The sequence below is a fragment of the Mobula birostris genome, chromosome 2 (assembly GCF_030028105.1).
Source record: "Mobula birostris isolate sMobBir1 chromosome 2, sMobBir1.hap1, whole genome shotgun sequence".
NCBI classification, from domain to species: domain Eukaryota; kingdom Metazoa; phylum Chordata; class Chondrichthyes; order Myliobatiformes; family Myliobatidae; genus Mobula; species Mobula birostris.
Window position 1 is genome coordinate 212,861,482 of NC_092371.1, and position 17,229 is coordinate 212,878,710.

At 41.2% G+C, this 17,229-nt stretch overlaps 1 protein-coding gene across 3 annotated transcripts in view; it reads left to right on the top strand.

Moving 5' to 3' along the window:
• Window positions 1-17,229, top strand: part of ift172 (intraflagellar transport 172) — a 209,920-nt gene that overhangs the window by 23,871 nt on the left and 168,820 nt on the right. For all 3 annotated transcript variants that reach the window (XM_072251419.1, XM_072251420.1, XM_072251421.1), the window contains exons 4-5: window positions 8,487-8,526; window positions 10,953-11,018. In XM_072251419.1, the coding sequence (XP_072107520.1) occupies window positions 8,487-8,526; window positions 10,953-11,018 (106 nt within the window). The remainder of the gene's footprint in view (window positions 1-8,486; window positions 8,527-10,952; window positions 11,019-17,229) is intronic.

Sequence of the window (17,229 nt, forward strand, 5' to 3'; positions counted from 1 at the left end):
TGGATGTGATCTATATGGATTTTAGTAAGGCATTTGACAAGGTTCCACACGGTAGGCTTATTCAGAAAGTCAGAAGGCATGGGACCCAGGGAAGTTTGGCTAGGTGGATTCAGAATTGGCTTGCCTGCAGAAGGCAGAGGGTGGTGGTGGAGGGAGTACATTCAGATTGGAGGATTGTGACTAGTGGTGTCCCACAAGGATCTGTTCTGGGACCTCTACTTTTGGTGATTTTTATTAATGACCTGGATGTGGGGGTAGAGGGGTGGGTTGGCAAGTTTGCAGACGACACAAAGGTTCGTGGTGTTGTAGATAGTGCAGAGGATTGTCAAAGATTGCAGAGAGACATTGATAGGATGCAGAGGTGGGCTGAGAAGTGGCAGATGGAGTTCAACCCGGAGAAGTATGAGGAGGTACACTTTGGAAGGACAAACTCCAAGGCAGAGTATAAAGTAAATGGCAGGATACTTGGTAGTGTGGAGGAGCAGGGGGATCTGGGGGTACATGTCCACAGATTCCTGAAAGTTGCCTCACAGGTAGATAAGGTAGTTAAGAAAGCTTATGTGGTGTTAGCTTTCATAAGTCAAGGGATAAAGTTTAAGAGTTGCGATGTAATGATGCAGCTCTATAAAACTCTGGTTAGGCCACAATTGGAGTACTGTGTCCAGTTCTGGTCACCTCACTATAGGAAGGATGTGGAAGCATTGGAAAGGGTACAGAGGAGATTTACCAGGATGCTGCCTGGTTTGGAGAGTATGCATTATGATCAGAGATTAAGGGAGCTAGGGCTTTACTCTTTGGAGAGAAGGAGGATGAGAGGAGACATGATAGAGGTGTACAAGATAATAAGAGGAATAGATAGAGTGGATAGTCAGCACCTCTTCCCCAGGGCACCACTGCTCAATACAAGATTTAAGGTAAGGGGTGGGAAATTCAAGGGGGATATTAGAGGAAGGTTTTTTACTCAGAGAGTGGTTGGTGCATGGGATGCACTGCCTGAGTCAGTGGTGGAGGCAAATACACTCATGAAGTTTAAGAGATTACTAGACAGGTATATGGAGGAATTTAAGGTGGGGGGGGGTTATATGGGAGGAAGGGTTTGAGGGTTGGCACAACATTGTGGGCCGAAGGGCCTGTACTGTGCTGTACTATTCTATGTTCTATGTTCTATATAGGCTGTGTATTTTTATGCGTTATTTGGTATGATTTGGCTGCTTCATAGCTTAAACGTTACTGGAGAGAGTGTTTCTGCCAACAGGACTTGGGTGAGATTTTCGCTACCAAGAGCAGTGTGGCAATGATTGTAGAGAAGTATTCCTACTTTATATAGGCTGTGTATTTATCATATCATTCCTGTTTTTACTATATGTTAGTGTTATTTTAGGTTTTATGTGTTATTTGGCATGATTTGGTAGGTCTGCGAACGCTCATAAATTTTTCCATTATAAATAAATGGTAATTGCTTCTTCGCTTTACGACATTCCGGCTTACGAACAGTTTCATAGGAACGCTCTACCTTCAGATGGCGGGGGAAACCTGTATGGACCTGGGTCTCCAGACTTGAATGCCACAGATCTAGCCTTCAGCAGATGATGTACCTCCTAGTTCATCCACAGCTGTTGGTTTAGGAATGTACATGAAGTCTTTGTAGGCAAACACTCATCCACACAGGTTTTAATGAAGTCGGTAACAACTGCAGCATATTCATCCAGATTCGAAGATGAATCCCTGAATACAGTCCAGTCCACCGATTCAAAGCACTCCTATGCTTCCCTTGTCCATACCTTCTTGGTCCTCACTACTGGTGCTGCAGTCTTCAGTCTCGGCCTATACTCAGGGAATCGAAGTACAGACTTCTACCGTAGAGTACAGTAGAAGTACAGGTGATCAGACTTCCGGAAGTGAGGGCGTGGAATAGCTTCAACGAAGAGAGCCTTCAGTCGAGAAAGAAAAGGAAAACTCTATGCTAAGTTTTTTTCCTCCTTCCCTGCTTTATATCTGCTCAGCTTGGATTGTAGAGATGCCAGGCAGATTAGTGGAATGCCCCTCTTGCGGGATGTGGGAAGGCAGGGAGACCTCCAGTGTCCCTGACGACTACAGCCACGAGAAGTGCATTCAGCTGCAGCTTCTAACGCTCCATGTTAAGAAGTTGGAGCTGGAACTGGATGAACTCCAGATCATTCGGAAGACTGAAGGGGTGACATATAGAACCTACAAGGAGGTAGTTACACCCATGGTGTAGGACACAGGAAACTGGGTGACTGTCAAGAAGGGGAAAGGTGTTAAGGAGACAGTGCAGAGTACAGTTGTGGCCACCCCCTTAACAACAGGTATATCACTTTGGATACTGTTGAGAAATTGACCTATCAGAGGAAAGTCACAGTGGTCAGGTCTCTGGTATTGAGTCCAGCTTTGTGACTCAGAAGGGAAGAGGAGAGAAGAGGCACGTTGTGGTGAAAGGAGATTCGTTAGTTAGAGGAATGGACAGGAGGTTCTGTGGGTGAGAACGGGATTCCCGGATGGTATGTTGCCTCCTGGGTGCCAGGGTCTGGGATAGCTCAGACTGAGTCCTCAGCATTCTTAAGTAGGAGGGCGAACAGCCAGAGGTTATGGTCCACTTACATACCAATGACATGGGTAGGATGAGTGACGAGGTTCTGCATGGTAGTTTAGGGAGTTAGGTGCTAAGTTAAAGGGTAGGACTTCTAGGGTTGTGATCTCAGGATTGCTAACCATGCCACATGCTGGTGAGGCCAGAACTAGGAAGATTAGTTTGCACCTGAACTGGAGGGGGTGTAATATCCTAGTGGGAAGGTTTGTTACTGCTGTACAGTGGGGTTTAAACTGGAGTTGCAAGGGGATGAGGACCAGAGTGCCAGAAGAGTTGTTGGAGAGGTTGTGGAGGCAGATGTTGGTAAGACCTCAGACAAAGTCAGGAATGTGACTAGTGTCCTGAGCTGTGTATATTTCAAAGCAAGAAGTATCGTAGGAAATGCAGATGAAGATGCAGATGAGGTAGCTGGTTTACAAACAGAGGCAATGTGTATTGAGGAGAGGCTGTTGATAGGACAAAATTGCAGTCAATAGGATGAGATCCAACGTAAAAGGCGGTCAAAATAAAAAAGGGTGAATACAGGACTGAATGTGTGTGATATATAGAATAAGGTAGGTAAACTTAGAGCACAGTTGCAGATTGGCATGTATGATGTTGTAGACATCACAGAATTAAGGCTGAAAGAAGGTTATATTTGGAGCTTAATGTCCAAGGATACACATTGTATTGAAATAACAGGCAAAAAGGTAGACGGGTGGTGTTGCTCTGTGAAATGAAATCTGATCATTAGGAAGAGGTGACATAGGGTCGGAAGGTGTTGAATCATTGTGGATAAAGCTAAGGAACACATTCATCAACCGTGGGATTGAGTTCAAGAGGTAATGTTACAGCTATATAAAGTGTTGGATGGCATAAAACCTCTTACAGCTGAATGAAGGCAAGTCTGAAGTTGTCCTATTTGGCCCCCTGACTCCATCAAAGTGATTACCAACAGTCTTGGTAACTTGTCCACCCTTGTCAAACTCCATGTTAAATCCCTTGGTGTGATGTTTGATTCCACCTTTAAGTTTGACAAGCAAGTTAATGCAGTAGTAAAAGCCAGTTTTTTCCAGCTTCGTGCTATTGCCAAAATCAAGCAGTTTCTCTTTTTCAAAGATCTTGAAAGTCATCCATGCCCTTATATCCTCCCGCTTGGACTACTCCAACTCCCTGTATACTGGGATTAGTCAGTCCCTGTCCCATCTGCAACTGGTCCAGAATGCCGCAGCCAGGCTCCTGACAGGTGCCTGGAAGAGGGACCATATTACTCCTATCCTGGCCTCTCTCCACTGGCTGCCAGTACGGTTCAGAATTGATTTTAAGATTCTCCTGTTTGTTTATAAGGCCGTAAATGGGCTGACCCCCCCCCCCCTCATATCACAGACCTTCTAACCCGTTATTCTACTTCCAGGTCCCTCAGGTCGACTGACTTGGGGCTTCTGGGTGTCCCGCGATCTAAACTTAAGCTCAGAGGTGACCGTGCCTTTGCTATTTTAGCCCCTAGACTGTGGAACAGCATTCCCCTCCCTATCAGATCTGCCCCCTCCATCGACTCTTTTAAATCCAGGCTCAAAACTTACTTTTATTCACTAGCGTTTGAATCCTCCTGATGTGGCTGATTTTTGGTTTGTGCCTAGGCCCTTGTGTTGTTTCTTTTGTGCCCATAAACTGTTTGCCTTGTTGGTTATGTCTGTGTTTCTTGTATTTGTGATTTTAGCTATCCGCTCTGATCTGTACAGCACTTTGGACAACATGAGCTGTTTTTAAATGTGCTATATAAATAAATTCGACTTGACTTGACTATATAAGACCTTGGTCAGACCCCACTTGGAGTACTGTGTTCAGTTTTGGTCATCTTACTACAGGATGGATGTGGATACTATAGAGAGAGTGCAATGGAGACTTATAGGGATGTTGCCTGGATTGGGGGGCGTACATTATGAGAATAGGTTGAGTGAACTTGGCCTTTTCTCCTTGGAGAATGAAGGATGAGAGGTGACCTGATAGAGGTATACAAGATGATGAAGGGCATTGATCGTGTGGATAGCCAGAGGCTTTTTCCCAGGGCTGAAATGACTAACACGGGGGAGCATAGTTTTAAGGTGCTTGGAAATAGGTGCTGAGGGGATGTCAGGGGTAAGTTTTTCACATGGAGAGTGGTGTGTGCGTGGAATGCACTGCTGGTGGCAATGGTGGAAGTGGATACAATAGGGTCTTCTAAGAACCTCCTAGATAGGTACATGGAGCTTAGAAAAATAAAGGGCTATGCGCTAGGGAAGTTCTAGGCAGTCTCTAGAGTAGGTTACATGGCACGACATTATGGGCTGAAGGGCTTGTAATGTGCTGTAAATTTCTATGTTTGTTCTATGAGCTGCAAGGGTATAAAGACCCTAATGGGAGTTGTGTACAGACCCCTAAGCAGTGGTATGGATGTGTTCTACAAATTAGAATGGGAAATAGAAAATGCATGCCAAAAGGGCAATATTACAATTCTCATAGGGGATTTTGATATGCTGGTAGATTGGGAAAATCAGGTTGGTGCTGGATTCCGAGAGGGGAAATTTATAGAATGCCTACGGATGGCTTTTGAGAGCAGCTCATGACTGAGCCCTCTAGGAGATCAGCTATTCTGGATTGAGTGTTGTGCAATAAACCAGAATTGATTAGAGTGCTCAAGGTAAGAGAATCATTAGGGATAACTGATCATAATATGATTGAATTCACCCTGAAATTTGGGAAGAAGCAGCTAATGTCAGGGGTATCAATTTTAAAGTGAAGTGAAGGGAATTACAGAGGCATGAGAGAGCAGTTGGCCAGAATTGATTGGAAAAGAACATTGGCAGGGATGACGGCAGAGCAGCAATAGCTGGAATTTCTGTAAGCAATTTGGAAGGCACAATATATACACATCTCAAAGAAGAAGAAATAGTCTAAAGGCAGCAAGATGACACAACAATGGCTAACAAGGGAAGTCAAAGCGAACATAAAAGCCAAAGAGATAATAATAGCAAAATAGCAAAAAGTAGTGAGAAGTTAGAGGATTGGGAAGCTTTTTAAAAACAAACAGAAGGTAACTAAAAAAGTAGTTGAGAAGGTAAAAATGGAATACAAACGTAAATTAGCCAATAATATTAAAGAGAATACCACTGTTTCTTCAGACACATGAAGTGTGAAAGAGAGGCGAAAGTGGATATCTTACCGCCAGAAAACGATGCTGGAGAGGTAGGAAGGGGGGGACAAGGAAATGGCGGATGAACTGAATCAGTATTTTACATCTGTTTTCACTGTGGAAAGCACTTGCAGTATGGAGAAAGTTCCAGATGTCAAGGGTCATGAAGTTTGTGAAGTTACCATTAGTAGAGAGAATGTTCTTAGGAAACTGAAAGATCTGAAGGTAGATATACCCAGGCGTTCTGAAAGAGGCGTTTGAAGAGATTGTGAAGGCATTAGTAATGATCTTTCAAGAATCACTAGATTCTGGAGTGGTTCTGGAAGACTGGAAAATTGCAAATGTCACTCCACTCTTCAAGAAGGGAGACGGGCAGAAGAAACTATAGGCCAGTTTGTCTGACCTCAGTGGTTGGGAAGATGTTGGAGTCAATTACTAAGGTTGAGGTTTCAGGGTACTTGGAGGCACGTGATAAAATAGGCTGTAGTCAGCATGGTTTCCTCAAGGAAAAGTCTTGCCTGACAAACCTGTTGGAATTTTTGGAAGAAATAACAAGCAGGATAGTCAAAGTAGAATCAGTTGATGTTGTATACTTGGATTTTCAGAAGGCCTTTGAGAAGGTGCCAAACAATGAGGCTGCTTAACAAGCTATGAGCCCATGGTAATACAGGAAAGATTCTAGCATGGATAAAACAGTGGCTGATTGGCAGGAGGCAAAGAGTAAGAATAAAGGGAGACTTTTCTGGTTGGTAACCGGTGACTAGTGGTATTCCACAGGGGTCTTTGTTGGGACTGATTATTTTTATGTTATATGTCAATGATTTGGATGAAGGAATTGATGGCTTTGTTGCAAAGTTTGAGGAAGTAGAAAGTTTACAGAAGGACTTAAACAGATTAGGAGAATGGACAAAGAAATGGCATTTGGAATACAGTGTTGGGAAGTGTATGGTCATGCACTTTGGGCAAAGAAATGACAGAGTTGACTATTTTCTAAATGGAGAGAAAATGCAAAAAACTGAGGGACAAAGAGACTTGGGAGTCCTTGTGCAGGGTTCCCTAAAGGTTAATTTGCAGGTTGAATCTGTGGTGAGGAAGGCAAATGCAATGTTAGCATTCATTTCAAGAGGACTGGAATATAAAAGCAAGGATGTAATGTTCGAGACTTTATAAATCACTGGTGAGGCCTCACTTGGAGTATTGTGAGCAGTTTTGGGTCCCTTATTTTAGAAAGAATTTGCTGAAACAGGAGAGGATTCAAAAGCGGTTCACAAAAATGATTCCAGGATTGAATGGCTTGTCATGTGAAGAGTGTTTAATGGCTCTGGACCTGTATTCACTAGAATTCAGAAGAATGAGAGGTGTTCTTATTGAAACCTATCAAATGGTGAAAGGCCTTGATAGAGTGGATGTGAAGAGGATATATCCTATGGTGGGAGAGTCTAGGGCTTGACACAGCCTCAGAGTAGTCTTTTTGAATGGAGATGAGGAATTTCTTTAGCTAGAGAGTGGTGAATCTGTGGAATTGTTTGCCACAGGCAGCTGTGGAGGCCATTTTTATTTATAGTTAAGGCAGAGGTTGATGGATTCTTGATTGTTCAGGGCATGAAGGGATACAGGGAGAAGGCAGGAGATTGGGGCTACAAGGAAAATTGGATCAGCCATAAGAAACAGTGGAGCAGACTCAATGGGCCAAATGGCCTAATTCTGCTCCTATATCTTGTGGTCAGATATCCTACTAAATGATGAAGCAGGCTTCTGCTCATATAAGTTTCTACTTGTATCTGGAGTTTGGATTGTTAAGACTGGCATATAGTACTTTCATTGTGCCTACTCATCTATCTGGGCCTTTTTCCAAGGCAAACATACCTTCCCCAACTATGACCTTGTAACCTTGCTAGACACATAGCACAAAGAAAATATACTTCATAAACAGGAACTTACCATTAATCATATTGTCACCGTCTCCTGATCAGAGTAGGGATGTGCACCAAAGTTCATTCAGTGATAATTCTACCAGTTCAGTGTGAAATTTTGGTAGTTTGTTGCCTTTGAATTTAGCCAAATCCGATTGTACTTCCTCCAATTTTGCATCTGGATTTTTATCATTCTTACTGTTAAAGCTTTCTCATCAGAGATGCAACAGACTTCTGCCTTTGCTATTATGAAATAGCTGTTCAGGGAGTTTCTGTTGTTCCAGTTACTTTGACCTTCCAATTCCACTTGTGATTAATATCCCTCCTTATAGCTTCTATTTCTTATCAGATTCTCATGCAGGTAGTCTTTGTGTTCCAGCCTATTCCCCTGCAGCAGCTGTCCCCATCTTGCTCTGTCTGCCTCCCCTTTTCTGCCTCCATCCATCATCCATCTGCCTCTGTCTCCCTACCCAACCCCTACCTAGCTTGACCTGCCCATCAATCTTCTCCTCTCCCAAGTCCACCAGTCCACCTCGAGCTCCTGTCCCACCATTCCCCTTATCCTCCATGTTTTGGCTGTCTGCTCTCTCCACTCTCTGTCCTGATACACTGTTTTAACTTGAAACATCAACAATTATTTTCCCCTGCTGATAGTGCTTCATCTGCTGAGTTCCTCAAGCAGATTGTTACTCTCAGTTCCAGCATCGACAATCACTTGTGTCTCCTTGCACTGATAAATTTGTCCTTTAAGTTTATACAAATTTTGTCCTTTAAACATGAACACTGATTATTGATTTTGTATTTTATTTTCTAGGGGAGACAAGAAGGTTATTTGTAACAAGTTTGTGCAAACGGTAAGAAAATCTTTTAGTGCAGACTATCTGGAGATTTTAATAATTTATGCAGTCAATTTTTATCATGAATCAGCACATTTGAACTTGTCTAATTTTACATGTGGCATGAGAATGTATGCATTTTATCAAGAGTAGAAATTATGAGGATGAAATGAAACTTAGTCTCCTGATTCTACATTTTTGTTTGAAATATTCATGAATTTCATTAATCTTTACAGCAGCACTCATGTTACTACAATCTAGACAAGGACTTTTTTGTTGAATTTACCTCTTCTACACACTTATGAGCAGTGTTCAGTGCCATTGCACTGAAATGACTAATACCTAGTGGTTTTCTACATGAAGATTAAGCTTTCAGCCCCAGGGATGTTGTTTGGAAGTGACTAAGTAATATCAAATTATTAAATATTGAAAAGTACAGGAAATAAATAGACTACCAGGAAGAATCAAGGAACAAATGAGGCACTTGAGGAGTAGAGGGTTAAAAGGTGGTTGCTCTGGCAGATAAAGTGAAGGAGAATCCCAAGGGCTTCTACAGATATATTAAGAGCAAAAGGATAGCAATGGACAAAATTGGACCACTTGGAGGTCACTGTGGTCATCTATGCATCGAGCCAAAAGAGATGGGGGAAATATTAAGTGTTTTTTTTGTATTTCTTTTTACTCAGGAGATAGATAAAGCGTCTATAGAACTGAGGCAGAACAGTAATAAGATCATAGACTGTCTATTGCTTACAAAAGGGGAGGTGCTTTCTGTCTTGAGACAAATTCAGGTGGATAAGTCCCCATGACTGTCCCCAGGAACAGTGTGTTCCTTTGACTTTGTGGGAGGCCAGTGCATTTTGGCCCAATTAAGTGGCTGCTTCAATTAGCTGAAATTTCATGGAAATAGTTAAAATGGCATAAAAAAGACAAACTGCTGTTTAACTGAGTAACAATGGTGTATTTAAATGAAATACGGAACAAATTAGAACACTGCTGATACTATTACTTACTATGAAACTGTATTAGTTCCTAAAAGTTATCAAGATTTCATCCAGTGTACACTGCTGTGTTTTTTGATTGACTGTAAATGAACAAAATCAGCATAGACACCTAGTGCAGCTAATGAACTGCCTACTTGCAATCTTTTCAACGACTGCATTCTCCAACTTTTCATTTTCATTGTAACTTTCAAGATGATTGCTGATACCTTCAAATTCTTCATAGTCCTAACTTGTTGAAGTAGTGAAATTGTTTCATTTTCTGTTCCGGCTGTTTCTGGCATCTCTAAGCCTGAATGCTTGAAATCGCAGTGAGCAAGAATTCTGCATTGTCTTGCTGCTTACTTCTTGCCAACTTTCAGTGACAAAAATCACTGCTTTTTGAACACAAGTGCTCGCAATGGATGCTGTTAAAAACAGTTCGCTCTAAGCACAGTGTAGTGCCAAACGGCCACACAAGTGTATACAACCGACTCTGGTTGGAAACTGTTTGTTAACAGTCTCCTGTCCCAATTAAGTGGCATACTGTTCCAAGTAAACAAAGGTAATCCTGGCTATTTTCTTGATTAGTTTTTGTTCCTTACCAGTTGTCCCAAATAAGCAGCTACCCTGGTTAACCGATGGCTTAATTAACTGGAATCCACTGTATATGGATATACCCAATATTTAAAATAGCCTTTGCCAAGAGACATTGTCCATCACTGCTATCAGTCAGCTATTTTTTGTCTGCTATTCAATAAGGTCATGATTGACCTTTTATCTCAGCACCACTTTCCTACACTATTCCTTGTTCCCTTTATTCCCTTAGTATCTAAAATCTAATGATCTCATTATTGAAGTTCAAGAATAGCTAAATTCTCCAAAGAATATTTTGAAACAATGTAAAGGATTCACCACCTTCAAGGTACCAGTTGAAAATGCAGAAATGAAAGAGAATCTTTAGAAGTTGAATTACTTTACTTAATCAGAGAATTATGAATGAGTTGATAGGTGTATTAAAATGATAAAAAGTTGGAAGAAAATTAACGTGGTCTGTTCCCTATGCTCTAGCACAATGAAAAATAAATTTAGGATTAAACATGAGCAGTATAGGAGCCTGAGAAGTATTACACAGAGAAAAGTAAACTATATAATGCAATAATGAGTTAGCATTTTAGGTGGTGGCTATGTAATCTTCTAGGAATACATTAGAAGCATATAAAAGCATGGGAATAGGTTTGAGCACAGGCAAATGTGAACAATAAGAAACCAGTATCAACCAGCCAATTTCCAAATTGTGTTTTATGTATATATCTGTATGACCGGGTTTCTCATGCACAGAAACATCTTGGTTGTTCTCAATAATCTAACAATGCAATTTGTACTGAAACGTTGCTAGCCATTACCTTTGTTGTTTTGGTTCTAAATGAAGCAAAGAACGTTATAAATACATTTGTATTTCAGAGTGCTGTTACATGTCTGATTTGGCCAGCAGATCAAGCAATTATTTTTGGATTGGCAGAAGGAAAGGTATGTTCCTGTATTTCACTGCCCTAATCACTTCAATAATAAAGAAGTTATTATGCATGGCAAGATAATTCATAGGGAAGAAGGAAAGGAATAATGGAATTACAGGGTAGATACTTAGCATTTTTTGTTATATAAACACAACCATACTCTTGTATATTGGAATATTTGCATGGATTGTTTATGTATTGTGACATAACTTTAAGATGTTTGGAAGAGAGTATAGGGGAGAAATCAGAGGTATGGTAGGTGCTCAGAACAGGGGTCCCCAACCTTTTTTGCGCTGCGGACCGGTTTCATATTGACAATATTCTTGCGAACCGGCCGACCGGGGTGGGGTAGGGTTGCCAACGGACAAGAGTAGCAGTCAAATACGTTGTTTACCCCGAGAGACTACAATGACCATGAAGCCTTAAGTGGGCATCAGTGCGCATGCGTGATTTGTGCATGCATGTACGTGCTGATTTTTTCTAGAAATCGTTTTTGGCGATTCTGTACGGGGGTGGGGGTGGGATTAATCACGACCGGAATATAGGTGATAAGTGGCTAATACACTGAATATCGTTTCTAAAAGGGTTTATCTAACGAATTTAATATTAAACACACAGTGCATATTTTCCTCGCATGAATATAGTGATAAGTCAATTATCAGGGGAGGACAGGGGAGCTTGAAGTAAGTGTTGAACGAACTTCCAGTAGAAGTGGTGGAGGCAGGTTTGATATTATCATTTAAAGAAAAATTGGATAGGTATATGGACAGGAAAGGAATGGAGGGTTATGGGCTGAGTGCAGGTCGGTGGGACTAGGTGAGAGTAATGTTCGGCACGGACTAGAAGGGCAGAGATGGCCTGTTTCCGTGCTGTGATTGTTATATGGTTATATAAGTAAGTCAATAGCATCATAACATTTTAAATAACATTTGGATATTAAACACACAGCACATATTTCCCCCGTATGAACATATAAAATCATTGCAACACACCAATATCGCTAAATCAGTGGGAGCCCTGGGCTTGTTTCCCTGCAACAAGATGGTGCCATTGACGGGTGATGGGAGACAGCGATACTCGAAGGGGGTTCCTTATGTCTAGTCTATTCCGCAATTTAGTTTTCGTTGCATTCATTGCAGAGATATGTTGGAAATGGAAGCAACATTTTCAGTGCTTTCCTGGCTATCTCAGGATATTTAGCCTTGACTTTGATTCAGAATGCTGGCAGAGATGTTATGTCAAACATACTTTTCAACCCGCCGTCATTTGCAAGCTCGAGGAGTTGATCTTCTTCCCATGCTGACATGGATGATGCGCGGGTAATGACCTTGCGTGTGTAATGGCTCAACAGTGCGTGACAGGGAATGAGGAAAGGTGCAGCCGACTCATATCACCAAATCATATCATTTCCTCGCGGCCTGGTAGCACATGCTTTGTGGCCCGGTGGTTGGGGACCGCTGGCTTAGAATGTGTTGCCAGGGGTTGTGTAAAGACAGATACATTGGGGACATTTAAAAGACTCTAAGATAGGCACATGGGTGAAAGGAAAATGGAGGACTACGTGGGAAGGAAGGGTTAGATTGTCGTTAGAGTAGATGAAAGAGTCAGCACAACATCATGGACTGAAGGGCTTGTACTATGCTACGCTGTTCTATGTTCCAATTGTACATTTGTGTGGTTGTGGAGAAGTTCACAGGAGTATAGGACTCATACCGTGCACTATATTAGTACTGTCTCATACCGTGCACTATATTAGTACTGTATCTTCCTTATTTTCTTACTTTAGTAATGCAATTTATAAAACTGAAAATCAGAATGGCAGTGAAATGATCATGAAACTAATTGAAAAATCATTTAAGTATGGAGGTGCATTTGGTTATTTGTCATTTTGTATTTAACTGTATTAATGTATTTTCCCAGAATGTTTGCAGATTTCAATACTCGCTTTGACAAATTCTGATTTGTCTTAGGAATTCACTAGTTTGAAACACACTGTCAGAAGCAATCTCATTGCTTTACAGTTTGACATACAGTAATTTGAATAATGTTCTACTTTGCTGTTAAACCAAGATTATTTGGCCTTCTGGGTATTTAATGAAATTAAGTTCTATAGATTGAAGTTGAAGAACTGTGATCTGTAACACTATGGATCTAACACTCAAAAGTGTGATTAAATTGTACAGTGCTTTTGTACAGAGACAATGGGCCAAATGGCCTCCTGTATTTTAAAATTCTTTGTATTTTTCTATGAAGATTTTTTTTAAGGTTTTGAAATTATCATCTGAATTTTTTTCTGTTAAAAAATTGTTGAAGAGCTTGAAAGAGAGTTTAGCAAATTTACGGCAGTGGAGCTCTAAACACTTTACAGCTACTGTCTCAGACTTGCCATTCACTATACCTGTATCTTTCTTACTTCTTTACTCTAGTAACATAATTTGCAATACTGAAAATCGCAATGGCAGTGAAGGGATCAGGAAATTAATTGAAAAATCATTGAAGTACTGAGCTTGATTTGGTTATTTGCCATTTGCCATTTTTTTATATTTAACTGTATTAATGTACTTCCCAGAATGCTTATAGATTTCTATATGGTCGGCCCTCCTTATCCGCAAGGGATTGGTTCCGAAACCCCCCGCGGATACCAAAAAACACGGATGCTCAAGTCCCGTATTTAACCTGTCTCAGTGCGGGTAGACTTTAGGACCCAGGCCAGCACTGGACCCGCCGCCCGCAGTGTTTCTGTTCCGTTGACTTATAATACCTAATACAATGTAAATGCTATGTAAAATAGTTGTTATACTGTATTGTTTAAGGAATAATGACAAGAAAAAAGTCTGTACATGTTCAGTACAGACGCAACCATTGTAGCTCTTCTGGGAACGCTGATGCTGCCTCGGCATTGGCCGATGCCGATTCTCCCGTGACCTTTAAGTTCTTGAGGCTGTAGTGCTTTACACAGCCAGCCAACCATCCCTAGCACTAACACTTCCATGAATTTCAGCTTCTTTCAGCTTTACTGTGCGAATGCTTGATTCGTTCTTACTGACCTTACGGCCCACTTCAGAATGCAACATGCCACTTTTCAAAAGATCTAATATTTCTAATTTCTCGGCGAGAGATAGCACTTTACACTCCCTCTTAGCCTTTGAGGAATTGCTTTGACCACGTAATTGCTTTTTAGGAGCCATTTTTTCACAGAAACAAAGTAGCAACCGAACGAGACGCAAGGCGAACAATGCTCGAATAACGAGTGCTGGAGAGAGAACTTCCGGGTTTTCCCGGTTCGCGGTTGGTTGAATCCTCACAAGTGGAACTCGCGGATAAGGAGGGCCGGCTGTACTAAATCTTAAAATATTAACTATTTCTATAGAATGAGAAACAAATTGAATTGAAATAACTGGTCAGTTAACTGAGTTGTACATGTCTTATAAAAAAATTGCAATTTATAGTTTTACTATCCTAAATTGTTTGCAAGAGTGTTATTTAATACAATTTAACACAAGCCACATAAGTGAGTATGAATGCAGATAATCAGAAGCTGTCAAAGCAGTAAATTTTAATGATCATCTTGAAGGAGGAAAGTAAAGTAGAAAAGTGGAAATTCAGGAAAGGAGCCAATGTAGAGTGGACCAACTGCGTGGAGCTCTTCCATTCTCTCCTTGATGCTGAGGCTGAGGCAGTAAGACTGCGCAGCCGCTGTGCGCTTCGTGTTTGTGAGCTTAATGGCGATTTTCCCTGCTATATGATGAACTGAGACTAAGGCAATGGGCCTACTGTGGCTGCTCTGGGATTCGGTGGACTCAATTTGGTTCAGAATGCTGTTCTTGCTTTTATTGTTTGCATGATGTGTTTCTTTTCCCTTCTTTCTCTGTATTCAGTGTTGGTCTCTTTTTATAATTGAATTCTTTCGGGTAGCATTAATTTGGCAGAACAATGATTATTTTGATCACCATCTATAGAGCTTGTAACTTTTATGTACATCTTTGCATTCTGTTGTGCTGCCTAGGCTCTGGGCTTTATTGGGCCTAAGGTAGGAAGTTGAGTGTTGTAGTGTAGGGTATGCAGTACAAGCCTTGGATTTGGCAACACTGTCTTCTTGTGGTTGGGATGGTAAGGAGCACTCATTGTGTTCTTCTTAGAATAACAGAGAAAGGTTGGTTGGCATGTGTTTTATTGGGAAGGGGAAGTCAGCCTGACATTTGGAAAGTGTGGGATTGGAATGGGGGACAGCCCAGCATTTGTGCTTCTGAAGTCATGGAGTGGGAACATAACAATATTTTGATGTGACAATCAACCCAGGATTTTGGATGGAAGATGGGTGAGATTGGCAAGTTAGCAGCAGCATCAAGTCAGTGGCCATTCAACAAAAGTTGTCAACCTGGGGATTTGGGATAGAGGTCAGCATCAAGATGTGGGATAGGTGCAGTTGGCTAAATTGGCAAAGAAAGGTAATTTGTGGGGAAGGTTGGATGCAAGATTGGAGATGTTATGTGGACTGAAGATTGTGACGGTAATTCAAGGCAGAGCTGGGTGTAAATTAAGCTTTACCTTTTAACAGCATGTATCCTTGATTGGCATTGTTATATGATTGGGATTGGAATTGGTTTATTATTGATTATATATATTGTGGTACAGTGAAAAGCTTGTCTTGCATACTATTCATGCAGATTGATTCATTACACAGAGCATTGGGGTAGTCCAAGGGAAAACAATAACAATGCAGAATAAACTGCAACAGCTGCAGAGCAGATGGATAATAAGGTACAAGGTCATAACAGGGTAGATTGTGATAGTGAGTCCATCTTTTATACTAGGGCACTATTCAAAAATCTTATAACAGAAGCTATTCTCGATGCCTTCATGGACATTTTTCACACTTCACTAATCCAGGCAGCTGTCTTCACATAGTTCGAATCAGCCACCATCATCGCTCTACCAAAGACACCTTCAACACCTTCAGCACCTTCAGGACTAAGTGACGACCACCCAGTGGCACTGATGCTAATTATCATGCAGTGTTTTGAAGGGCTGGTAATGGCACATATCAAAAACTCTATTCCCACCACATCAGACACTCATCAATATGCTTACTGACAAAACACTCTACAACAGATGCCTTGGCATCTGTCGTACACCTGGATCTGACACATCTAGAAAGCAAAGATACTTATGTCAGAATGCTGTTTCTGGATTTCAGTTTGGCATTCAACTCTACTGTCCCAACACTACAGACCTTGCTAAACAAATTCCCATTCCTCGGTTGAAAAATGCCTCTGTTGGAATTTCTAACCAACAGACCTCAGATAGTTAGGACACACAACTGCTCCTCCCTTATCATTATCTTCAACACAGGTGACCCCCAGGGCTGTGTGCAGAGCCCATTGCTGTACAATCTGCTCACGCGTGACTGCATAGCAAAACACCTGAATAATTTTTATTATATTTTGTTTTATAGAGATACAGTGCAGAATAGGTCCTTCCAGTCTTTCAAGCCATGCTGCCCAGCAATCCCTGATTTAATCCTAATCATATCATAGGACAATTTGCAATGACCTATTAGCTTACCGACAGGTATTCTGAAAAGAAAATGCAATCTCTGTACTTCCTAAATTTCACTTTTGAAGGCCTCCCACTCGCCAAATACACCTTTGTTGGAAAACAACCTGTCCCAGTCCACACTTGCCAGATCCTTTCTGATACCATCGTAGTTGGCCTTTCTCCAATTTAGAATCTCAACCCAAGAACCAGATTTATCCTTTTCTATAATTACCTTGAAGCTAATGGTATTATGGTCACTAAATGCAAAGTGTTCCCCTGCACACACTTCTGTCTCATTCCCTGTTTCATTCCAAATACAAGATGGAGTGTCACACTCTCTTTAGTTAGGACATCTATGCATTGATTAAGGAAACTTTCCTGAACACATTTTTCAACATCTTTCCCATGTAGTCCTTTTATAGTATGGGAGTTCTAGTCAACATATGGAAAGTTTAAAATCACCTGCTATCACAATCTTATGTCACTTGCAACAGTCCACAAGTTTGCTTATTAAAATCCTGTGGACTTTTGCGTGATCTATAATATAACCTTTCTTATTCTTCAGTTCCACACATAAAGCTTCACTAGATGAGCTCACCAGTATGTCCTGATTGAGTACTGCAGTGCCATTTTCTCTGAGTAGTTATGCCACCCCTCCTGCTTTATCATGTCTCAAACAACAGGAC